Source organism: Orbicella franksi, chromosome 7, assembly GCF_964199315.1.
Source record: "Orbicella franksi chromosome 7, jaOrbFran1.1, whole genome shotgun sequence".
Taxonomy (NCBI): domain Eukaryota; kingdom Metazoa; phylum Cnidaria; class Anthozoa; order Scleractinia; family Merulinidae; genus Orbicella; species Orbicella franksi.
The window spans coordinates 16,778,832-16,804,091 of record NC_138151.1 but is presented as its reverse complement, the minus strand read 5'-3'; the positions used below and the strand labels follow the sequence as shown (position 1 = coordinate 16,804,091).

The 25,260-nt window shown below is 38.9% G+C and overlaps 5 protein-coding genes across 6 annotated transcripts in view; 3 read left to right on the top strand and 2 right to left on the bottom strand.

Moving 5' to 3' along the window:
• The window catches only part of LOC145493030 (uncharacterized), an 84,211-nt gene extending 64,412 nt beyond the window's left edge, over positions 1 to 19,799 (top strand). The window contains exon 11 of the mRNA XM_081472435.1: positions 19,790 to 19,799. The gene's annotated coding sequence lies outside the window, so the exon portion shown is untranslated. The remainder of the gene's footprint in view (positions 1 to 19,789) is intronic.
• Positions 1 to 25,260, top strand: part of LOC145493021 (soma ferritin-like) — a 58,205-nt gene that overhangs the window by 11,396 nt on the left and 21,549 nt on the right. The window lies entirely within an intron of this gene.
• LOC145493002 (peroxisomal biogenesis factor 19-like) lies at positions 1,973 to 9,861 on the bottom strand. 2 transcript variants are annotated; one of them, XM_081472405.1, is made up of 7 exons: positions 9,712 to 9,861; positions 7,515 to 7,853; positions 6,468 to 6,550; positions 6,040 to 6,210; positions 4,380 to 4,556; positions 3,388 to 3,432; positions 1,973 to 2,872 (listed from the first exon to the last, which is right to left on the bottom strand). In XM_081472405.1, exons 1-7 carry the CDS (start codon positions 9,779 to 9,781, stop codon positions 2,786 to 2,788), a joined length of 972 nt encoding a protein of 323 aa, XP_081328531.1. In that variant the 5' UTR covers positions 9,782 to 9,861; the 3' UTR covers positions 1,973 to 2,785. The 2 variants fall into 2 exon arrangements, with proteins under 2 accessions (XP_081328531.1, XP_081328530.1); XM_081472404.1 differs by lacking the exon at positions 1,973 to 2,872 and having other exon boundaries at positions 2,883 to 3,432.
• LOC145493022 (pterin-4-alpha-carbinolamine dehydratase 2-like) lies at positions 9,876 to 12,095 on the top strand. Its single transcript, XM_081472428.1, has 2 exons — positions 9,876 to 9,959; positions 11,760 to 12,095. Exons 1-2 carry the CDS (start codon positions 9,888 to 9,890, stop codon positions 12,075 to 12,077), a joined length of 390 nt encoding a protein of 129 aa, XP_081328554.1. The 5' UTR covers positions 9,876 to 9,887; the 3' UTR covers positions 12,078 to 12,095.
• LOC145493014 (uncharacterized) lies at positions 13,060 to 14,421 on the bottom strand. Its single transcript, XM_081472420.1, has one exon. The coding sequence runs from the start codon at positions 14,417 to 14,419 to the stop codon at positions 13,694 to 13,696; it is 726 nt and encodes a 241-aa protein (XP_081328546.1). The 5' UTR covers positions 14,420 to 14,421; the 3' UTR covers positions 13,060 to 13,693.

Here is a 25,260-nt window from a genome sequence, read left to right as displayed (position 1 = left end):
ATATTATTTTATTGATAGGGCATAGCAAGATTAACTCTCCCAAGGCATGAAGCAGAAATATTAATACTTTTTGTGACCTGGGTTTAAATAATGACAATTTTACAAAGAATGTAGTGCTTTTGCCACAGAAATTTTGCAGTTCTTGAAAGCCATATTCTCCTCGACTATGCCTAAAGGTCTCTAATTACTAAGTTTCACAGGCTTTGTAATGTTTGGAGTCAATTTGTATCTAGCATGAATCAACTGCAGAAAGTTGTATGTCGATGCAGGGACATCAATGCTCATGAGTCTTGTACACTGATCTGTACTCGTGGAACATCACAAAGTGTTCAAAGCAATGCCAGTATCATTCCTGTTCTTGTGTATTTGCACTTTTTCAATCCTGCTGTAAAACCCCATGCAAATTTCCTCAAAGCATATTTCGTGGGAGATGAAGAGTACAAATGGTTGCCGCAATAAGCTCTTGTGGGAGTTGCCTCGGTGAAATGGAAAACTTGGCGAGTAGAGAGATTTGCTTTCTCAGTCTGAGAACCCAGTGCTGTTGGATTGTGATCTTTTGCATGTGCAACAGGTTAGGGAAAGGTTTGGGAAAATTTTGATGCTACTCAAATTGCAATACTGTGACTTCAGAAGTTGGTTCATAGCTCCACGAACAGGTTTACAAGCAATTGCAGTCTTGGCTGGAAGGAAGACTACCCACAAAGCCCCCTCCATGATGCCAAGATCAACTTGAAAGAATAGTGGTGGGACCAGAAAAACATTTTGTTATCAGCAAGCTTTTATGACCAGGGAACAGCTATAGGTACTGCATAACTGGGGCCCTAATTTTGAATAACAATACTTAATTCATTATATATACCCACTAAGCCTCTAGTTAATGTTTCCACACAAGGAATTTTCACATGAATGCAAGGCTTAGGGTGGTTAAACATCAGCACCATTTATGCCAAGGGTCTATTCCAGTTAACTAACAGAGAAAGAAACGGCCAAATAACACTGCTAACGACCATAACTCTGAGGCATATATTGATTTGATTGCAAACTTAATCAAGAAGAGTAATTTAATCAGTAGTGTTCAGATTGGATTATTGTCGAGCACACAGGCTCTTGCAAATATTGAGAATGAGACCTAGGATTGGCCTGTTCATTGCTTCATATTGTAACATGCCCAGTAAGCCATGAAAGAATTGAGATTCTTAAAAACTGAGTCTTTAAGAGTTCCATTGGCTTACAGCCATCACAGTATTTGAGCTATTATACCATGCCTTACAAATATGGCAAGCATACACATGATTATTTGGGGGCATTTTTATTCTTATTCTATTTCAGTTTTTATTTTGGGAGCGTTTCTATTAAAACATTTATTCCACTTGCACTTGTTGGATATGAGATGATTATAGCCAACTTGGCCCTACATGCCTTGGCTATTTATGATCTCATAACAACGTTCACTCATGGAATAATTGTTAATGAAAACCTTTTTCCCTCTTCAGGACAAACTTGCTTACATTACCTTATGCCAGACCAAAACTCATAACTCCATTTGCATTGAGGCTTGGACAATTTGTTCCACAGGGGTATGGGACTGTTTGCATCCAGGGGGGTGAGACTCCAAGATAGAAAGGATGGGGGTGCTCACCGCACCTTTTAGGGGTTGAAAAAGCAGTTTTGGTACCTCTTGGGGTATTGAGCCTCAAAAGGCACACATCGGGAGCTTTTACTGTACCTTGGGGTGTTGAGCCAAAAAAAATATGACGATGATAACAAGCCACCCCCACCAGGCAGGATCTTGGTACCTCTGAGGGCTTTTTTCCAAATTTTCAACGAACCCCCCCCCGTCCATTTTATATGGGAGCCCCCTTCCAGGAGTTTGAATTATGGTCTTGTCCAGTGGTTGCATAGCCATGGATGAATTTAAGTTTTCAAAGATCAATATGAACAAGGAATTTAGTACTGTATGGTCAATGAGATCTATGTTATCTTGTCAAAGTTAAAGAATTGTCTATTGGGGAAATTTTGCTTTCTTTTCTGCAAAAAGTTGAGTAGAGTATTGTGAGTGGTAATTGTATTTTTTTTAGGGGAATACCTAGTTTGCTGAGTTATTAATGAACACACGTTTACTCCAGGTACATTAAATAATGGTTAAAAAAAGTCTGCATGCGAGCCAAGTGGCCCATCAGGCCGGAGCTTATCCCGGTTTCTGTAGCATGAAGCGACTAGGAGTATTTCTACTGGGATGCTAGTCCATCGCAGGGTTACCCCAGCATTGAGTTTGCCGGTACCCATTTATACACCTGGGTGGAGAGAGGCACTGTGAGAGTAAAGTGTCTTGCCCAAGAACACAACACAATGTCCCCGGCCAGGGCTCGAACGCGGACCGCTTGATCTGGAGACAAGCGCACTAACCATGAGGCCACCGCGCCTCCCACTATTAAATAATGGTAGTTATATGTTAATAGCACATCTTGAAAGAACTGGACAGTTATATTTGTAATCACAATTGCTAATTTTTACATCTTACACCCTTAAAATCAATAATTCTGCATCCCGTGCCATAATGGCTTGTCAGTAATTTGCATTGTATTGACTCAGAAGTCAACCGTTAACTGTATTTGTCGACCTTGTGGGTAGTGACTGTGGACTGTGTAACCAGCAAGACAGGCAGGCATGGCTAAGTGCTGCCAAAACTGCCAGCAACATATTTTAAAGCTATTGCCTGTGACTTGGATAATTTCCCACTGTCACTCTCAATATTGCACTTTTTGAAATTAGGGACTTGATCAGGCTACGTAACTTTGCACTCGTTTTTCAGTTCATCAGGTAATTCTGGTGCTTCAGGCATCTCTGGAATAGGAGCAGTGAAGCCTGGTGGCTAAGAAAAAAGAAGGGAATTGAAAAAGACATACTGTAAATCCTCAAATTAGTGCCCCGGTTGCTTCTTTCAAATTTAGGAGAAGCTGGGGGTGCTTATTCAAGGGAGGCACTTAATCAAGGGGAATGCTTATTTAATCTTCTTCAAATTGTGGTCAGATATGATTGGTTATTTTGTAATATATGTATGTGTCAGTCCCTCAGAAGTCTCAGAAAGATCCTATTGAAGAACTACATAATATAACCCCTTTAGCCAGTCTAGGACTGCTGCACAAGGTTGGTACTTGGGCTTTAGGCAATTGAATCAACAGATCTTCACCACAATCTCTTGCAACGGCCAATGTGCAGTGCTTGAATGAGTCGATAATCGCTTGTGATTGAACACGACCAAAACTATACATCCTTTGTTGTCTCAGTACTTGTCCATAACAGAGGGGGAGGGGAGGGCTCATTCGAGGGAGAGAGGTTAAAAATTATTTCCATCTCAAAGTGAGTGACAGGGTACATATAACTTACCATTTCTCCAACAAGATCTGCTGGTGGTTGTCCACATTCTTGCATCTAAAAGTTTAACAAATTTGTCCAAAATGAGAAATATGTCTGGCTGATTACATAATACCGGTAATAGCATTTATATGACTTTTTTGTATATATAAATAAAACAATTTGAATTGTCAAATTAGAGACATATGGCTCCAGTGTCAAGATTGTAAATCTGACAGCCGATTGTAACTAAAAATTATTTAGGACCAACAGTTGATTCAAACTTTTCAAGATTTAGAGACTAGTTCTCGAACTCCAATTTTACCAAGACACATCATATATCAAATAAAATCTAATCATCAACATACCCCTAAATATAGCACAATCCTGGTAGTGCAAAAAGAATGCCCAATCAAGGGTTATAAAGTGCAGTGTTCTAATGGTTAACATGCTAGTCTTCGGATCAGGCTGTTCAGGTTCAACCCTTGGCTGGGGACATTGCATTGTGTTCTTGTGCAAGACACTTTACTCTCACAGTGCCTCTCTCCACCACAGAGTGTATAAATGGGTATCGGTGAATACTCTGGGCCCGGTAACCCTGTAATGGACTAGCATCTTATCCAGGGGGGAGTAGAAATGCACCTAGTTGCTTCATGATACAGAAACTGGGATAAGCTCCATCTGTTTGAGTCACTGGCCTGATGCAAATGTTACTGTACTTTGGCACAACAGCACACAGAGGACTCACAGATTAACAGAGGTCAGTCACGATATTTTGAGTTCTTTTGGCTGCTTACAGAATTACCTTAAAATTGAAGGAATCCTGAAAATAGTAGTTTAACTAAGGTAGAAAAACAGTAAAGTGATAATAATAAACCATAAAGGAACAAGGCTGTTTAAGAAGGAGAAGATTTACATGGATTACAAATGACGAGCTCAAAAAATTAGGCTAAACTTTTCAAGATGCGTAAACCGTGACGTAGCTCCTTTAAGCAATCATTTTTAGCAGCCTTAATGACATGTACCTGTTGCATAAGACTAAGAAGTTTCTCGAATCGCTTTTTCTTGACTTCATCAGAATCAACTGAAGTTTCAGCATCATACTCTGAACAAACTTCACACACCAGATCGTACTGCTTTCTATAACGGTCAAGTTCGTCTGATGGCAATGAGGCTCCATTTTCTCCCAACCATGCTGGATACTAAAGCAACAAGAACATTACACAATTGTCATTGTATCATAAACTTAATGACCATTTCTGAAACAGTTAATGATTGCTAATGGATGTCAGTAAGGGCAACTGTGGCTGCCATTGTTAGTCACAATGCTCACCTGACCCATGCCTACAGAGTGCAGGGCTGTGCTCTAGAAGTACCCAGGTGCCACAGGTTACTAACTTTTGCCTTTGGACAACTGGAAAAATTCCCTTTTTTCATATATTGTAAGCTCAAGTGCTGAGCACCCAGGATTTCATGGTTAGGAACCTTTGGGTTCCTTGAAATTTTTCTTAGACCACACCCTTGGAGTGATTAAATAAGACTGTCTTGTCTACATGTAGGTACTCATAACACACAATGTTCTAGGTATTTGAATGCCCTCTTTGAGTCAATAACAAAGTAGAGGAAAGGTAGCCAAGACCAACAGCCTGAATAACATTCCTGCTTCAAGGAGGTGGTTTTAAGAAATGGGTTCCAGAAGAACTTTGGCTGGGATCATTGTAATGATAAAATATAATAAAATAAATTGTAACATTGCATTCTTATATATATATTTTTTTGAATAAATATTTCTTGCTGTGAGCATTTCATTTAGGGGAGAGTGCAGTGTACAGAAACTGTGATATGCTATGGCAGTACATGATACTATGGTCCTAATGCACACTTAAGAGTTGATGACTACAAGGCTACTGGCAAGATTTCCTGCTCAAGAATGTGTTTACTTATCTGAGCCGAGACAAAGCTCTTTTATGTACAGCTAGGCTAGCATAGTCTTAATTACCAGTTAACCAGGTGTTAATATTTTAACGCCTGACATAGATCAGGCCCAGCTGGGATTCAAACCCATGATCTCACAGACGCTTATAATTAATCATGACAACTAGGAGGGGGGTGAATAGGGGTATGCAAATCCGCCGATCTGTGCCTTTTTTTTTGCCAAATCTGTCGATCTGTCAATATTTTCGTTCAAATCCGAAACCACAACCACATCCGGAAACAGAAGTGCAAAAGTTCAAAAGTAAACTGGTAAATGTGAATGTCATTGTTAATTTCACACAAATATGCTTGCTGACTATAACACAGTACAATTCCGACACAGTACAGTTTTAATGAACTTCATTCAAAAAAAGAAATAATTTGGATGAACTCATTAACATACCGACCAAGGCTGAAGAAATATCTATGATCCAAATTTCGTTTAGGACCCAAGATCCGAACATCAAGGCAGGCACAATCCGGAATCTGTGCCAAAATTCACAGCTGATCCACGATCCACTGTGTTTTCAAAATCCGCGAATCCGCTCGATTTACTGCAAAAATCCACAATCTGTGCACTTTTTAAGGTCAAATCTGTCGATCCGAAAACCTATTCACCCCCCTCAACTAGGCTACCCAATATGAGTTTAAAGTCTTTAGTTAAATTTTTAATGGTTAATATGTTTCTCCAATCACTACGTGTACATGTACCTTTTCTTTCAAGTCTTTCAAGGCAGGATAAAGAACATCCTTAGACAGTAAGTTCTGCATCATGCCTTGCATTAATGGCAGAAAGTCCAGCTCCCCATCACTACCACTGGCAAGGTTCATATCTGACATGGCCTTAAAGAAATCTTCATTCAAAGGTGCTGTTGGACAGTTCTGCACAGGAGACACAAAATTTCATAAAGAAACGTCAAGACGACTATGACCAGTATTAATAATTATTACTCCCTTTTGACTGACACCCACTACCAACAACAAAGGCATTTAGAAGTTGATATTTTTTATTCAAAAATAATCCACTCCTGAAGATATCATGAAACCAAAAGCAACAATTTATTATATTATGACAGCTATTAATTGGTGGTAGAAATAAGTAACAAAAATTATTATCATAGTCTTTTAGCTACATGTACCTCTAAGTCTTTAGCATTTTGAGCCAAATGATTCATGGTTCTAGCAAGGTTAGCTTCAAGATCGGCCAATGATGATGGACTATCTAAGAAGGAAAATAACAGTAGAGTCAGAGAGTGTACCTCCTCTTTAAGACCGTGTATAGGACACTTAGTCTCTTTCAAAAACCATCATCCAATTCCATGCAAAGCAAACGTGATTTACAATTATTTAAATATTTGTTATTATCTACTAACAATACAATTCTCCTGAAGTCCAAAGTGGCTCATTCAAGGGCTCTCTGTTACTGAACAGACCCTCAAAAACCCTCGACCAATTCTATGCCAACAAACCTGATTTACAATTAGCTACATCTCTGTGAGTAATAATAATAATACATAATATTTTGAGAGGAGGCCTCCAATCACCATAAGGTGGTTTTCAGGAGGGTCCTCTGAGAAAATAAATGTTAAACCTTAAAATACATTAAAATCTAAAATACAATAAAAAGGACAAAAACCTATGCAGTAAGCTAACCAAGATTAAAAACTAAAACAAGAATGACCAAAATGGCTCAAGAATTAACTCTCTTTCACCAAACAGACCTTGGTAAAGTACAATGCTTCAAGGGCCCTAGTCAGCCACACCTTTGCTTTTCTTTACAAGTGAGAGATTGGCTATTATTTTATTTGCAGTATGTCAAAACAAAGGAAATCACTGTGAACTACTTAAGACGATTAATCATACTTTCAGGGATGCAACTTACAGTAAAGCAATATGATTTCACTTCACCATGCAATCTCAATAATTTTGATCGCACCAAAAATGGTGGAGGCCAATTAGGGTCCTTTAATGCATAATTATGGGAGAAATGCACTCCCTTTCAGTCCCTCCATCTCCTGGGAACAGGCTGAAAATAAGGTACAAAAACATTGTACTTTAGTAGTCAGGTCGGGAGAAGGAAACAGAAAATTGTCAGTGCCCTCATATTTTCGTCTGAAACACAACAAGGGCTACCTTAATAAGGACCACCCTGCCCCCAGCCCCTGATAGATTACTCCCCATTATACCATGGTCAGCGCTAGCTGCAGCTTGAGCAAACTGTTCCAAATGAGCCAGCAGTTCAGGTTCATTTCCCAGCATCGTCTTCATAGCATTTTCTAACTGGTCAAGCCCTGGTACCTGGCCAAGGTTGGCTTCCAAATGAGCACGATCCAAAGTGTCTTGAGGTGAAGCTGCCACAGTTGTGCTTCCTTGAGTTTTCACTGTTGTTGTGTCGCTGCTTTTCTCAGAAGCTTTGGTTTCAGTTCTCTTGGTACAGTCCGATAAATTAGCACCATTCTGTGAATCAGCCTGTGAAGACTGTTTTGTAGTAGATGGGGTTGTTTTGTCAAAATCTTCAAGAGCACCTTGCAAAGAGTAAAATTTGTCGACAACTTTGAAACAAGTTGATTGCAAAATCTTCAATCAACATTTGCATTTAATTTTCCATACATAATAAAGATCTCCATATGTCTCACAACACGGATCAGGGTACTACTCGAATTGAAGACACACCAGGAAAATAAAGTCCACGGGATCTACTAGTTGTTTTGAACTAGTTTAATCAGCACAAGCTAGCTAGTCAACTGAAAGCAAAGGCATACATGTGGGTTGACTATACAATGTAGCAATTCTAAAAAATCGGATCTAACCTAAAAATTGAAACAGCAAAAAACATTCTCCAACATATTGTCGATATACTCACAATTCTGTAAGGTGTAATCCCGTTTAAGACCCACTATTTTCCTTCTTTTGTACAAAGAGCACAAACACACTGTTTTTGATAAAATGATTATTTTCTACTGATCTCTTCATATCCTACCCGCACCAATCCACGAACGAGAGCCATAATCCGATTGGCTACTAAAGCAAAAATGGCGGGAATCTTGCGTGTTCGGTTTTATCACTAAGAAAACCAAACATAATGTCTAAAAATAAACAAAACTTTCAATGAAGTGCAAAACACCATAAGCAAAAAATCCTTGTCTACTGATGGGCTTGCCAGATACTCTTAAGATTTTTCAAGACAAAAAAAAAGAATATAAAAAACAATATTAATTAAATGTAATATTGCTTTTCTTTACCTTTTTGTTACCTCTAGTTCAGCATTTGATAGAAAACTGTAATCATATGTCCCTTGTTCTAGTTTCTTTTTGATTGCGAGGATCTGACCAACTACAAATTGTTCTCTGTCTTCAAACTTATGCAATGCGAAAATCCTGTACATTTATCTATAATCTTTTTCCACAAACTTGTAGGTAAAATCTGCAGGTAAAGTCTGCCCAAACTTGTAAAGCCGTGTAAAAATTTAAAGATTATTGTAAGGAAAATCAAAAACACAACTGGATCTTTTCTAGGTACATTTTAAAGCTACATCCCTCAAATTTGGTCAATGCAATCCTTTGCCTTAGCTTGGTCTCTTAACTTTTCTATTCATAAATTGTTCTGAGTTCAATTTTTTAAGAGAATTATTTGCCATCAGATTCCCGTACAACCTCTAATGTTTTCTGACTTGTGTTGCATACCTGTCAAGATACGTAGCATAATGGAAGTTTTTCCTTCTTTGTGAATACTAACTACTTATTGAATGAGAGTGAAGTCCTAATGGGAAAATCTCCAACCAAGATCTTACCATATTGACTGAGCGATATCAAGGTCAATGCGGCAAGGCCAAGGTTTGAGATTTTTCTGTAAAGACCGAATGTTAGAAGGTTAATAAGTTGTTAATTGTATGGGTTTTGCTTTGGTTTTCCATGTCTGTTATTGGCCTGTGGGCATAATTTATGGGAAAACAATGCACTATAATTAGCCAATCAAAGCACATGTTATATCGGCTACAAACACAAGCCATACAGTAATAAAGCTTCGTGCGTGACGTGTGTTGTTAACAAGTAATATATAATCACATGATCCGATGCAATATATATCAGCTCTTGGGAATACCTATTCAATGTTCGTAGACGTACTTCAAATTTTGTTAGCATTTTAAACATTTACTCGCACTTATTTCAACGACATTCCACTCAAAATTATGTAATTACGAATACAAATCAATACCAACCATATAAATTAATTTGCGTGTGCATGTAAGATTGTGCAAGAATTAATTTACGCGTGACTAAAAGCTCTCTACAAACCCACAGTACAAGCATTATATTTCAATCAACATTGCAAACGGACAAAGAAATCTATCCAAAGCAACAAAAGTACAATGAAATAACTCACTGTCAAGAAGTTCATCCAATTCATCGTCTTCTTTAAGTTCTGTCCCCTGAAATGAACTTTCATCCGCCATGTTTTATGTTTTACGAGCCCTTGCTGCATGTGTATTTTCTGGCCAGCGGAAAAACTTCAACTAGTGCCAGTCTTCTACTGACACCTTGATCGCGCGGTTGCGAAATATGAACAAGTTGTTCGTGCAGGGCTGGTCACGTGTAAAGTACTTTAGGGTTTTGAGAACTTTTCCAGCCATGGTGAGTTATAACAACTTTGTGATCTAGCTTAAAATGTTAGGATTTCCTGCAGAAAATACTCCACCCCTCAATGACCATTCCATCTGCGTGCTTCCTAGAGCGAGGCGTATAGTTTCCATGTTGATGTATGCAGACGTTTGGGACATCCCAGTTAACGCCTAGATCATATGATGCTTAAGTTCTTTTTTCCAAAAACAATCATTTTTATACGAATATGAATGCATTTGCGTTTTTAACGATAAGAGAACTTCTAATTCTCTAGAGGACATCAGCATGGTCTGACCACAGGATGCAAATTGATCAAATTGTAATCAGGAACTGTATGTATGTAAAGCTTAGAATTCCCCCAGGGTAACACTGGATCCATGTTTGGGTATACAGATGCTTTTTCAGCTTTAAAACCCTGGGGTTGCATGGGACAAAGAAAACCCAAATACCTTTTCTATGTACTCGGGTATGTAAGAGGACACCTTCTCCTCTACAGCTGTGTTTTGGACAAAGAACTGGACAACCATGCATGCAATTTTTCCTCTCCAGTAGATTATTTGATATGTACTGATGTCCTATTAAATATTGGCAATTGTCTCAAGGTTACATCTCAGATTTATGACTACCTTAAATCTACCCCGCCCCCCGGCTCTCTCAACTCACCCCTACGGGGGATTCCTTCCACAAGCTTACTACTCTTCCTCAAGAACAGTAACCAAGAAGAGAACAAGATTGTATGCATAATCAATTACTGAGCTATTATATATTATGTAAATCATGGTAATTGATAATGTGAAAGTCAAAGATCACTAAGTTCCAGGGGTGAAGGGAAGGAAACTCCCGTATCAGGTGACAGGGGTGTCATCACACCATTTAAATCTAACATGACACTGTTAGAGGTATTCCAGTACTGTTTAAAGTATTCAGTTTGGTAAAAAAATATGATAGGAAGGCCTTTACAGGGTTTAGCTAAGAAAATAGTCTCCCGGCTAAGATTTTCATTGAGGCCTTCACCAATTTTCGTAAGAGACCTGGAACAAAATTTAAATGTCCCAAATCATTTGCAACACTTTGAATGCCGGGCTACCAAGCTTCGCATTTACAAGATTGCAGACGCAGTACACATAAAAGGACACGATAAACAAGTGCTCAAAACAAGATTTATTTCAATTACTTTACTCATTATAGTGGCACCGATACTCAAGGTAGTTAGGAATTTATTCCAAACTTTTCATTTAGTTGATTTAAATGGTTGGATATGGTTCAGGTATTGAATGATTGTATGTGCGTAACGTAAAAACTGTTCGTTGTTCTTTACTAAGTGGTTGCCCGCCAAACTTCAGCTGGTGAATTTCACTGGCAGGCGTTGCTTAGTGACAATCCTGCCTTTATCCACATGGGTACCGTCATTTTTCAGGGCATAATAACCTTATTGGTTCTGGGATAACTCTAACAAATTATGGTCATTGCTTATTTTTATTTTATCTCTCATAATAGTCAGAACCAATCCACAAAAATGTGGAATCCCCCATGTAGAACCCCAGGGGTAAAGGATTTCCTGCTGTGTTTATAAAAGGGGACTTGGGTAATCCCTAGGCTCAATTTTTGCTGCTCTTTTGAGTCAGGTCTACACTCCTTTCCTGAGCAGCTGCTGGTAATCGAGCCTAGATAGTCCCTGGCAGTGTTCATATGAGGGGACCATTAGGGAAAAAAGCTTCATTGAAACTCTAGAATTTGCCATGAAGCTTTTTATTTGAGCCTTAAAGACAATCAATCATGACCAACAATAATTATTTTCTGTCTACTTTATAGGCTTCACCAAAATCCACCAAACTAATAGCTGAAGAGAAAGAAACAGAACTTCAGCCCCTGAAAGAATCAGGCTGGACAGAAGTTGAGGGACGTGATGCTATTTACAAGGAGTTCAAATTCAAGAATTTCAACCAGGCTTTTGGTTTTATGACTCGCGTGGCTCTCATGTCTGAAAAAATGGATCATCATCCGGAATGGTTTAATGTGTACAGCCGAGTCCAGATAACCTTGTCAACCCATGACTGTGGGGGGCTGTCTGCAAAAGATGTCAAGCTGGCAAAATTTATGGAGAGAGCTGCAGGGTCTATGGGACAGTAATGGGTAGTGGAAAATCAAATTTGTGTTGTGACTATGACAACTAGGACTACGAAATCAAGAGCACAGATGATGAATGAAGAGTTTATCCAAAGTCTCTTGAAAGTGTTGAGTCTTAAAATCTTATTTCCTATTTCAAACTGAGATCTGGAGGAAGTATGCAAGTGTTTATTCTTGCCATGTGGCTCATGTACTGGAACATTAAAGACAGAGTTGCATAGAAGAAATGCAGCCTGGAAGAGGTGTGAGGAAGCCATGATAAGAATGAAAACAATTTATTTTTGAAACAAAATAGTCTCTCATTTTCTGTGGTAAGTAGCTCTCAGAGAGTCAGGGGAACAATATCTTCTACTGGTCTTGGCAGCTTCGAAGTTGGTAGAAGTTTAAGGTCATTCCTCACATTTGCATTGCGCATCCTCACTGCGCATAATTTATAGCGTCATTAGCGCGCGCTTGTGCACGCGCATATTGAAAACATGACGGATTTGCCTTGATATTGAGCTCTGTCAGTTGATAAATGGCTCTAGCTTACCAACGAGCATGAACACCCCAATTTTTTTTCCAGTCGTTGTAATCAACTAATCATAAGCTTTGCGTGAGAAAAGACTGATCTAATTTCTATTGCTGAAAATTGAATAAATAAGAAAAATAGCAGATACACTGTGGTCTTTTCTATTTTGCAGTCGGTAGACACGTCAAGAAATTTGGTTCAAATTTTTAATCAAGGATTTAGCTTTCTGTCTGAATCAAACTTAAACGTTTATTTGTGTCCGACACAATGTATTGACTGTAGTTTAATGCGTGTTCTTATGAGTCCGGGCTTACAAAGATGTTACAATTACTGGGAATGCGTTCTCATAATAAGCATTAAATAATGTCAAAATGGGGCATTTTCAATGCCTCACTGCTCCTTAATGAGCATGGGCACCCCCCTTTTTTATTTCAAAACTGAAGTTATCATATGACAAATATTTAGAGGACAAAGTTTGAACAAAAATCTATTGTCACTTTTATTTCAGAGGAATTACCTTAAAGCGAAAATGTGCAAGACTTTTGTACGAAAACTAGGTAGATAACAATTATTAAATTCTTCATTCATATCCAGCGTACGGCTATAAAGCTCGCAAGTGACTGTCGTGTCTTTAACTTCCTTTTTAAGAAAATTTCAACGTTTGTAATCTCATTTTGGGGTGGCCAGTGGACCTTCAAACACCTTGGCTGCGAGACCCAAGGAAATACGTTTGCCGGAAATACGTCTCCGCGGAGACAAGCGACAGCCGGAAGTACATCTGCGTTCGCGGGCCTACTGTTTATATAGAGGGTCAGAGAGAAGGAAATGCTCTTTAGTCATACTGTAACTCATGATTGATCATGATTATTCAGACGTGATTGATCGATAAACTGCAATATTATTTTCTGCGCCATTGCCCGGATTCCAGAGGTTAAAATTATAATACAACAATTTTTAAGCCAATTAAATATGTGAACTGCTCTTTCCCTTCAGTGGAAACTCACTTCGTAGCAAGAACACTGCGAAAGTATTGTGTCTTGTGAAAATGTAAGCTTATCCTAAGCACAATTTGCATTAATTGGAAGGTTTAATTAAGTTTAAGTTCAGTCTATACTGACTGGTTGTGATCTGCTGAATTAACCTTATTCTTGAAGTACTTGTTGTAACCGTCAATGGCGTTATTTTGTAGCTTGTGAAAAACCTTAGGAGCGTTCCTGCCGACCAGCCACTCCATACGTGCATTAGGCAGCCTTCCGTTGTAATTATTATTCGTTAATCCGAATACTTGGCACTTGCTTTCTGGTTCCTTTTCGTCAGGAGATACGATGTAGAAATTTCCGCCATTCGTAGCTCTCACAAGACCATGTCCGCCGACCGGCTTGGAAGGGTGACTGGCGTTTTTCACAAACATAGCAAACGACTTTTTTCCGTACCAATCGATCTCTCTGGTTGTTGATACGAACAAAACCATTTCACGGTCGGTTAGCGGGCAAGATAATGCAATTCGTGTGGATACGATAAGAGAACCATCGGGACAGGTCTCCAAAATTTCAATGTCTTGAAAGGCATCGTCCCACTTGGTGCGTATCTCCATATTCGAGGGATGAATCATTTCAGCGAACTTCTCTGCTGACATTGGCATATCTTGAAACAAGAAGAGCACTTTAACAGCACACTCCTCTTTTCGGAACGTTTTACTCCAAGAATCGAAACGTCTCGCAACTTTAAACCTTGGATTCCAACCGCCTTTTTCCAAGTCTTCTTTAAACCATTTCGCCCTCTGAACTTCTTTTTCAAAGTCTAACTGCGGGGAAGTTTGCTCTTTGGGCTCCATACCGATAAACCTTGCCTAGCAAATGCAAATATTACGCATGTACAGGGTACTTAAGGGATCAAGAATGCTGACAATGTCATTTATGCAAATGTCATGTGTCAACGTGCCGATATAACAATGATAATCTAAAGGTTCGATTTCCACCGCCGCTCTCTCGTGCGGCTGGTAAAATCGAGCCCATGCGCTCTCCGGCTCCGGGAGGGTGTAGCCTACAGTACTGGCGGATTAGCGGGCTGTAGCGCGATACACGAGCGCGCGCGCGCGAAGCGAGAGGATTTTTCTCGCCTCTCGCTTTGCGCGCGCTCGTGTATCGCACTAGAGGCCGCTAATCCGCCTGTTCTGTAAGCCAAAAGATGAGAGACCGAGGTTGTCTTATGTCGTACCTTAGGTTGCCTTAGGTATGTATTAGACCCTTATATATGTATCAAGCCCCGTTCACACTGCGCCGTAGAAATTTGAAAACGCAGCTTTATTTCTACGGTTTTGGCCTACCGTCCACGCTAATCCGTCACGAAAACGGAGCTTTACGAAAACGCTCTTCAACCCGGAGCAATTTAAAAACGCCGGCCTTACGTCCAGCGTGTGAACGGAAAACATTTTGAAAACGGAGCTTTTCGAAAACGATGGCGTCACGATAATCATGAGATTTCTCAGACCGAGTATCCCTCAAACACAAATCCAAAATGACTGGTGATTGTTTTCGGGGTGAAACCTCCGTTTGCAAATTCCTCCGGCTTAGTGAGGACAAGGCCTCGGACGTGCTCTCTAATCGGCCATAGGAAATTGGCGCGATATTGGATTCAGGCTGCTGAATGGGAGTCAACTATTTTTTTGTTTGGAGAACAAAGATACAAAGAAAATAGATGTTTAATCAATACTTAGGCTACACTGTACCTTCAAAATAGCATTGATCGCGCGTGAAACTATCTAGATTATACGTTAAAAATTTGTCTTATTTGGGCACGTGCGATATTTAGCGTGCGCTTGAATGGAAATTCTTTAATTCCTTAATTCAGTCAATCTTCAGTTCATTGCGAGATGCGCAACGCCTTCCATCTTTCTCTACTGTAAGTGAAAAGGGCAAAAATTACTTATTTATTATTTACTCAAAACTTGTAACTACCGGTAATCAAAACTTGGTTTCAACAATGATGAAAATTTTCGACAGTAATCCTCAAAAATAATGTCAGCTGAAACAAAAAGAAAAATCATTATCAATTATGCCGAATTAAACTCGTGGATAAAGAAAGTTATCTATGACAATGCGGATAAACCTTGCCTAGCAAATGCAAATGTTACGCAGGTAGAGGGCACGTAGGGATCAAGGGATCAATAAAGGGATCAAGAATGCTGACAATGTCATTTATGCAAATGTCATGTGTCAAAGTGTCGATATAACAATGACGATCTAGAGGTTGATTTCCGCTGCCGCTCTCTCGTGCGGCTGATAAAAAAAATTCTAGCGTATGTGCTCTCCGGCTCCGGGAGGGTGTAGCCTTCAGTACAGGCGGATTAGCGGGCTCTAGCGCGATACACCAACGCGCGTGCGAATCGAAGCGCGAGGCGACGCCTGTTCTGCAGGCCAGAAGATGAGATACCGAGGTTGCCGTATAATGTACCTTAGGTTGCCTTGGGTATGTATCAGACCTATAAATATGTATCAAGCTTCGTCCACACTACGCCTGAGAAATTTAAAAACGCAGCTTTATTTCTACGGTTTTGGCCTACCGTCCACGCTAATCCGTCACGAAAACGGAGCTTTAAGCCTATTATGTTTAGTTGATATATTTGTTTCTTTCAGTTTAAGTGGCATGCCTGTGAACTAGCTAGGTGTAGCTGAGCGCATTGACCACTATAAACAACAACATTTGAACATCTTTTTTGAACGCTCTTCAAACCGCAGCAATTTATAAACGCCGGCCCTACGTCCAGCGTGTGAACGGAAAACAATTTGGAAACGGAGCTTTTCGAGAACGATGGCGTCACGATAATCATGTGATTTCCCTGACCAAGTTTTCCTCAAATCCAAAATGACCGGTGGTTGTTGCGTTTTTAAATTCCTCCGGTGTAGTATGGACGCAGACGGAAAACAGTTGATGCGTTTTCAGCGTGAAACCTCGTTTTCAAATTCCTCCGGCTTAGTGAGGACGAGGTCTCAGAAGTGCTCTCTAATCGTCCAGAGGAAATTGGCGCGATATTGGATTCAGGCTGCCGAGTGGGAGTCAACTATTTCTTTTGTTTGGAGAAGAAAGAAACAAAGAAAATAGACGTTTAATCTGTACTCAGGCTATATACACCTTATTCCAAAATGGCAGCCAGTTTATTATTCTTTTGTTAAATGGTAATTATCCCTGTTTGCCTCGTCAACATGTACAATATACAAAAGAATTTTGAAGTGAAAATGAGGCAAAGAGGGCTAATTAACATGCAAACAAAAGAATAATAAATTGGCCGCCATTTTGGAATAAGGTGTATTGTACCTTCAAAATAGCTTTGATCACGCGTGAAACTATCTAGATTATGAAGTAAAAATTTGTCTAATTTGTGCACGTGCGATAAATAGTGCACGCTTGAATGTTAATTCTTTAATATAATTCCTTAATTCAGTCAATCTTTCGTTCATCGCGGAATACGCAACGCTTTCCATCTTTCTCTCCTCAGTAAGTGAAAAGGGCAAAGATTACTTACTTAATATGTCCTCAAAACTTGTAACTACCGGTAATCAAAACTTGGTTTTAACAATGATAAAAATTCTCGACTGTAATCAAAAATAATGTCAGAAATAAAAAGGAAAATCATTATCAATTATGCCAAACTGGATTCGTGGATAAAGAAAGTTATCTTATGACAATGATTCAAAATTCGAAAAGAAAACAAAAAAGGGGGTAACTCGTAACTCTGAGCGAGAGACCCTAAAACGCCACGGTACTAGGCTGTTGGGCCAACGGCCACCCGGTCCTGGCAAAAGGGTACTTTAGGGCCGGACATATCCCTGCACAGTCTATATTTCGATACTGTGTGCTACCCAAATAGGCATTTGCTGCTGTCTTTCCCCACTTTCAGGTCTCTCTATTCTCTAATTAAATCAAGTGTTGTTTATCATTTTATTTTATAATCAGGATCTTTTCAAGTTCTTGCGGCACCATTTGTTTCAAGATATTTTCAAGATGGCGGGACTGGCACCAACTTCAGACGACGTTGATTCACTGTTTTGTGGAGCAGGGCGTAGTTTGACTATGTTTATTCACAGCGACAGAGTCTAGCTCTTGGGTTGCTTCGTTTGAAACTACCGGAAACCTGGAAACATCTACCTTCTAGTTCTAGAGATGGCTGTGGATTTGTTGTTGTGTAGTTTTCAGTTTGTTTATGTTTTGCTGGACTCAGATGTTGAAGAAAAATCGCCAAAATATTCTTTATCTCAGCCAATGAGAATGAAAGAGTAAAACAAAACAACCAATCAGATTTCTAGGCTAGTTTAAAGGAACCAATATTATTTCAGGAAAATGAAAGACAAAAAGCCATCGTGTACCGAATTTTGCAACCATTATTGCCAAAACTTCTTTTCCCAAAAACAATTGACGAATTTAATTAATTACAGTTTCTGAATACGATAATGAGCTCCTTCAGGCTGAAGATCTACTTTGAGGGAAGTTTCCAACTTTCAGTGTCCATTTCGTTGACGAATATTTTGGCGATTTTTCTTCAACATCAACATAGTTCTACGCCGAGGTAAAACGAAAAAAAAGGAGACGTTAAGGAGCTCAGTCACGGCTTGCGCATATTGAAAAGTTCAGCCTCAATTTTTCAAATTCGTCGTTTATAATCCGTGTTAATCTTCTCCATCCTTAGCCATCCTTGTTCCTTTATGGTTTATCATTATCTCTTTGATGTTTTTCTATCTTATTAAACTGTTATTTTCAGGTTTCCTACCATTTAAAGGTAATTTTGTACGTCGCTAAAACTGAACTCAAAATACAGTGACTGAGCCCCTTTAAACTCGTGATTTTCTACACACCTATTGACTTGACGGTAGCTACAGCTTGAATTACCCTAAAATCTTTTTCCAGGATGCCGAAAAAAAATTCATGTTCGCTCAAGTATAATTAAAATCAAATTTTTAGATTTTATAAATTGCACATATCTTTATTCCCCAGGGCCCCTATGGATACCAGCCTCGTTGCTGAATGGGCTATCCTGGTTAAATAAAGTTACTTACTTACTAATCGAACGAATTTGAAACACCAAAAAACTGAGTAGGGTTTGTAAAGGCAGTGTTTTGTTTTTTCGATTTTTGCAGATTTATGTCTTTCACCGACACGATAAAACTGGCCTTATAGATTTCTCTGAAAAACCGTGACTAAAGCTCCGAGGCTACCAGTCTGCGAAGTTTTACGGAATTTCACCGAAGGAAACGCGAGAAAATTCCCTGTCAGTTTTGCTTTTTGTGCACATGTTGACGTCGTAAAATATCGAAAAACCCTGACGTTTTCCTTCGAGCGTGCGTAGATTACTTGAGCTTTCGTCCTCAGCACGCGTGCAATCGTAAAACTATAGGGATCCACCTTAACCATAACATGGATGGTCACATGAAAGTCCAATATCAAAGGAGGGTATAAATCAAGGCTGCATATCTCTGTCAACTGATTAGCTGGAGTATGGCCGCCATCTTGCGCGACTCCGTCGTCATCGAGCGTACGCGCCCAGGAGCAACACCACTAGCCATACTAACCGTGAGAAAATCAATTCATGGCTGGATTTCCTTTTCTCTCCGATAGGGCTATGGTGCTCCAGCGATGCTCCGCTATTAAAAGAGTTTTTGTGGAGAAACTGCCTTCACATCGAAATTTCTTGTGTACCGCGGGGAAATAAAGGGTTCGGAAACAGTCTTAAGAGTTCCTGCCCGTAAAAATCAGACAAATTGTCAATTTCGCGGCAAGGGTCGAAAATTCGATTTCGCTCATATTCTTATAGTAGATAGGCTAGGGCATGACAAAAACTACTGGATAGTTTTTTGGGCAAAATATCCTTTTATTTCAAAGAAATATGCAAATTACCAAATTCCGTTAAAATCGTCATTTGACGCACCATTTTATTAAGGTTACCGTATACCTTCAGGGGTGTCTCGCGTCCAAGCGATGCAGCGCGTCCGGTTTAAGCTGTAGATACCTAAGCCCCTATATCAAATTAAAGCTTATAGAGCTGGCTATCAAACCATACCAAAACTTTTTAAATAAAATGAATTGCCAATTTTTTCACGGCCACTAAATGCAAGCGTCCTAATCACCTTTTGGAAGCTACAAGTCAAAGCGAATTTTGTTTTTCGCCAATTTATATTTTTCCTCGGTTTCAGGACAAAAAGCGCTAAAAAAGCGTGTCTGCGTTTTTCCATATTCAATTGTAGTAAAAAGTTACAGAACATTTTCGAAATAGGATTTAAAAAAATGTGAAGTGATCGTACAAAAATCGCTCTCGGAGAAAAAATATTTCGAAATAAACAATTCGCAGACACATTTTTGTTTTTTATATGTTAATCTAGCTACTGTCCAAATTTGAGGGCAAAAAAACAAATTCCGTTTGAGTTGTAACTCTGTAAAGTGTCTGCTTCAAGCGAAAAAATTTATCCGAGAAAACAGCGCTAAGAAAAATATCTTGGTTCGCAAACAAACCCCGCCCACAAACGCCTTCAACTGGGTTCTCAGATCACTGAGCCAATCAGCGCTTGAAAAATTTACTACCAATTAACTCGCGGTGAAATTTACGCGTGAATCTGCAAAAAAACCTTGCCGTTTCGCAATGCGCTCAAGGCGGAGAGATAATTTTTCTGCAGCTGGGTTTTTCTTGAAGCTGGTTTGGCAAAATGGGGAAGACGAAAAAGGATACGAACGCTAGAGTAGCTGGGCGACGAGAACAAACAAAAGAAAGCGCGGCAGAGCAAATGTGCATGGATAATATTCCAGTGGATCTCGATGAGTTAGACGATTCATCGGTATCGATCTCAACAAAAGAGTCACTGTAAACATCGCTGTTATCGCTGTCGAGTTCCCAAATTTTGCACAACCTTTCTCTTCTCTTGACTCGATCTTTTTGTCCGCTTGATACGTCCGTCGCTTCACCCGCGAGGCCAACTTTCGCTTCTTCACTCATTGATGTATTTTCATTCATTCTTCGCTTTTTCGAACTGGTAAACGGAGTTTTCCGTGGTCCATGTTTACTTATAACTTAACAGAATTGCATCTAATACGAAAAATGCTTGGATTAACAATGCTGATTAACTGAGTAGCCAGCCAATTCGTGGTATCCATATCGGTAATACTCCCGCGAAAGGTAGTCTCGGTTGATTGCATACACGTTATAGGGCTGTCAATCAAGAGGGAACTTTTACTTCCGGCCATAACGTAAAACATCCATTTCTCCGCCAATATTAGGTTTTTTTCAATTTTGTTTTCAGAAATTAGAGATTACTCTTCGACCATTAGTTTGAACCAAAAATCCAAATTTGAAGAAAATTGCCGATCTGAAGGTATACTGTAACCTTACGCAAGTTTGAGAGCCTCGCACGCAAAACCACATCATTCTTCCGTCTTTAAAACACTCAAATATTTTTGTGCAATGTTTAAATGTGTACTGGGTTGATATTAGGGAATGTTGCGTTGTCTTTTTGGGTGCAAAATAATTAAATTTCGAAGACATGTATTTCATTCACTTAAAAGTACTTCGTGAATATAATTAATTTTCACCATGTGCGAAACCTTCAAATGGATCAAGCTTCTGGTGGTTGAATCGCAGAAGGATGGTCTACAGATTCCTGTAAAAATTTCTTTGGGCAAATGATTGTGAGCGACGCGAGAGCTTTTCAAAGTACGTCAAAAATGCAAATATTCGACCATCCGTCGTCAAATTTCAATTTACGGGTTAGACGTACATTTTAGCATGCGCCACATGACTTGACCTATGTTAAGTTGAAATAGACACAGAGCTGATAATTTCGAAATGTTCTAACCTTATTTGCTGTAAAAGGCAGGTCCAAAGCAGATTTGACGTGTTGCACATAAAGCAGAAGTTTGCTTTTGTTTACACAAGGTTTACGTCCGATGTACATCGCCTACTGTCAACCTATTATTGGTCGAATACTATGAATCTGTGACCATCTTTCTGCGCATATGAACATCACTGCATCTAAGTCTTAAACGGCCGAGTCATTTGTAGATAGTTGCTTACTTTGCGCTGCGCCAAAATATTGCGTTTTCCAAAAACAAAATCGTAAATCAACACGTGACAAATTTTCCTTTTTTCTAAATGGAAATCCAATTGCCAAGGCTTCACAGTACACCTACCTTGGCGTTACTTTTAACAGTAATGGAAGCTTCTCAAATTCTAAAAAGGCTTTAGTTGAGAAGGCTAGAAGATCCATTTTCGCATCCAAACGTTATCTTGATTTCAATAAACTTCCTATCAATATGTGTAATAAACTATTTGATACTCTATTTCAACCTATACTTTTATACGGATCCGAAATCTGGGGAGCATACGATAGCATAAACCTCAAAAAATGGGAAAAAGACCCTGTGGAAAGACTTCATACACAGTTTTACAAATATTACCTCGGCCTCAACAGAAGAGCACCAAATATTGCCGCTCGAAACGAAACAGGACGGTTGTCATTAAAATTTAATATTCTTCCAAAAATTATTAAATTTTGGCTACATCTTGTCTCTCTCCCAGAAGATAGCGTTGCCAAACAATGCCTCAATATTTCCAATCAACTGGCAAATGAAGCAAAGTCCTCTTTCATGTTAACAGTCAATGAAATCATCAAAAATTATTTAGATGACCAAAACCACCCGCATAATATAAACACACACAATTACAATGAACAAATCATTAAACATAATTTACAAAAACTAAAATGTCACATCTCAAATGATATGAAAAGACACCAAATGGAGATAATTCGGTCTAACAGAAAGTTGAATTTCTACTCAAGTTTTAAAAGAGATGTAAGCAAATCTGAGTACCTAGAACAAGTAATGAACCTCAAACATAGACAAGCTTTGGCAAAACTCCGATGTGGTAATCATAATCTTAGAATTGAATCTGGGCGACACTGTACTCCTAAATTACCTGAAACTCTTAGAATTTGTCAGTACTGCCGTTCTAACCAAATTGAGAATGAAATGCATTTCTTATTTCATTGTGACCGATACAATAATATTAGACAACAAGTCACAAATGACATCATCAAGAAATATCCAAAATTTGATTCCTTTAATAACACAGAGAAAACAATATTTCTATTTAACAATGCTGATACTTTTCTTTGTAAAAAACTAGGTTACTTTACATATGAAGCACTACAAATAAGAGAACTTTGTAACCCTGGAACTTAAAATGAAGAATCTTGTAACTAACTATTTTTATTTTTCTTTCTGGTTGCTGTTGTATTTTGTTTCGTTTTTGAATTTTTATTTAGCGATTCTGCATTTAGGTAACATCATCTATATGGGAATACCAATAAATTGTTGTTGTTGTTGTTGATTGCTGACCATTGCTGATAAGCGTGTCGGCGCAGCACAATCTTACAGCCGTTATTGTTCGTCACGCAATGCTGTCACGGCATATGCTGCACATTTTGATCTATTTTGTATAGAGTACTCTCAGGATAAGTGAAACAATTTAATCATTGTTCATCTGTTTTTTCATATATATAATGATATATGTGTATATTTATATAATCGTATTCTATAGTGTACGTGGCCTCGGTCCAAATCACGTTTGTTGTACGTTCTGATGTTTCAGGCATAGTGCCTATACTCACTAGAATTTTAAGAAAATCGCCATAAACGAATTATAGATCAATGAAGCAAGAACTAGCTGAAATAAAAATAGGAGATTACAACGTGTTTAATTCGTGAGAAAAACAGACTAAATTTAATTTCTAAATACGTGAGTAAATAGGCCTGGCCATGCCATTTTATTTGGCGTATTTTGTTTGCTTAGTGGCGAGGCATTGGTATGTAACAGAAAATAAAGGACTGTTGTCAATACAGTCCAAAATTATCGTCGGTAAAATATTGTAAATAAAACACCTATTGACTGGTTACCTCCGCGGCCATCATTTGGTCATTCAGATAAGGGTTTCATTATTGTCTTTACCCCTATTAAGCGGCCACCCAAAATTTAAGAACTTTGTTTTGAAAAGGGCGATGGCAGATAAGATTCTGAAATTGAAGGCGCATGACGAGTGATAATTCAAACACACGTCTATCATGGTTGTCTTGAATTGACTCCATGTTCACCAAGAAATTTATAGCCCGATAGTGAAAAATTAAATATTCAAGGTACACTAACCTCTATTTAAGCGGCTAGCCCCATTAAGCGGTCGCCACCTATTTCCCGAGGGTAGCCCACTGTATTACATGTAAACCAAAAATAATTGCATAGCGCGAAAAGACCTAGGTATGAGTTTAGCGTTACAGTATTACGCAGGGGCATGTAGGTAGCGGTGGTCGAGTAAAAGATAGCAACAGGGGCAATGGTAAATTATTCATTCTTTTCATTTCTTAATTTAATCTCTTCCTACTCAACACGATTGTGTGCTCCCGGTGATTCCAAGCCTTACGGAGCCTTACGTATTAGGATAGAAATTGTCCCACCCGTACCCCCTAAAATGGGATGACAGCATTGCGTGACGAACAAAGAACCGCTGCAAGCAAGGATTCAAGCCATCAAACCATGATGATCAAACGTAATATTTTGGTGTAGTGTAAAGCAAGCAACTATCTACAAATGACTTAGCCGCTTTTGACTTAGATGCAGTGGTGATCATATGTGTCGAAAGAGGGTCGCAGATTCATGGTATTTGATCGTTAAATAAGTTGACAGTTAATGGCGATGTACATCGGATCGAATCGTACCATAGTTAATGGAGGGGACTGAGTCCCCTCCACTAACTATGATCGGACGTTATGTAAACAAAAGCAAACTTCTGCTTTATGTGCGACGAATGGTGAAAGAAACACGTCAAATCGGCTTTGGACCTGCCTTTTACAGCAAATGAGGTTAGAACATTTCGAAATTATCGGCTCTGTGTCTATTTCAATTTAACGCAGGTCAAGTCATGTGGCGCATGCTAAAATATACGTCTAACCGTAAATTGAAATTTGACGACGGATGGTCAAATATTTGCCTTTTTAACGTACTTTGAAAAGCTCTCGCGTCGCTCACAATCATTTGCCCAAAGAAATTTTTACAGGAATCTGTAGGTAGACCATCCTTCTGCAATTCAACCACCAGAAGCTTGATCCATTTGAAGGTTTCGCACATGGTGAAAATTAATTATATTCACGAAGTACTTTTAGGTGAATGAAATACATGTCTTCGAAATTTGATTATTTTGCACCCAAAAAGACAACGCAACATTCCCTAATATCAACCCAGTACACATTTAAACACTGCACAAAAATATTTGAGTGTCTTATAGACGGAAGACTGAAGTGGTTTTGCATGCAAGGCTCTCAAACTTGCTTAATAAAATGGTGCGTTAAATGACGATTTTAACGGAATTGGTAATTGGCCTATTTCTTTGAAATAAAAGGATATTTTGCCAAAAAAACTATCCAGTAGTTTTTGTCATGCCCTAGCCTATCTACCATAAAAATATGAGCGAAATCGAATTTTCGACCCTCGCCGAGTTATTTCCCATTTTTATGGACAGGGACTCTTAAGGTTAATTTTGTCCCAAAAAAATTGATTCTCCACGAAAACAATACCCCAGCTTTATATTAGTGACGTTAAAATGTTGCTGCTTACCGGGATGTTGCTGCTTTCACGATCGACGGAAT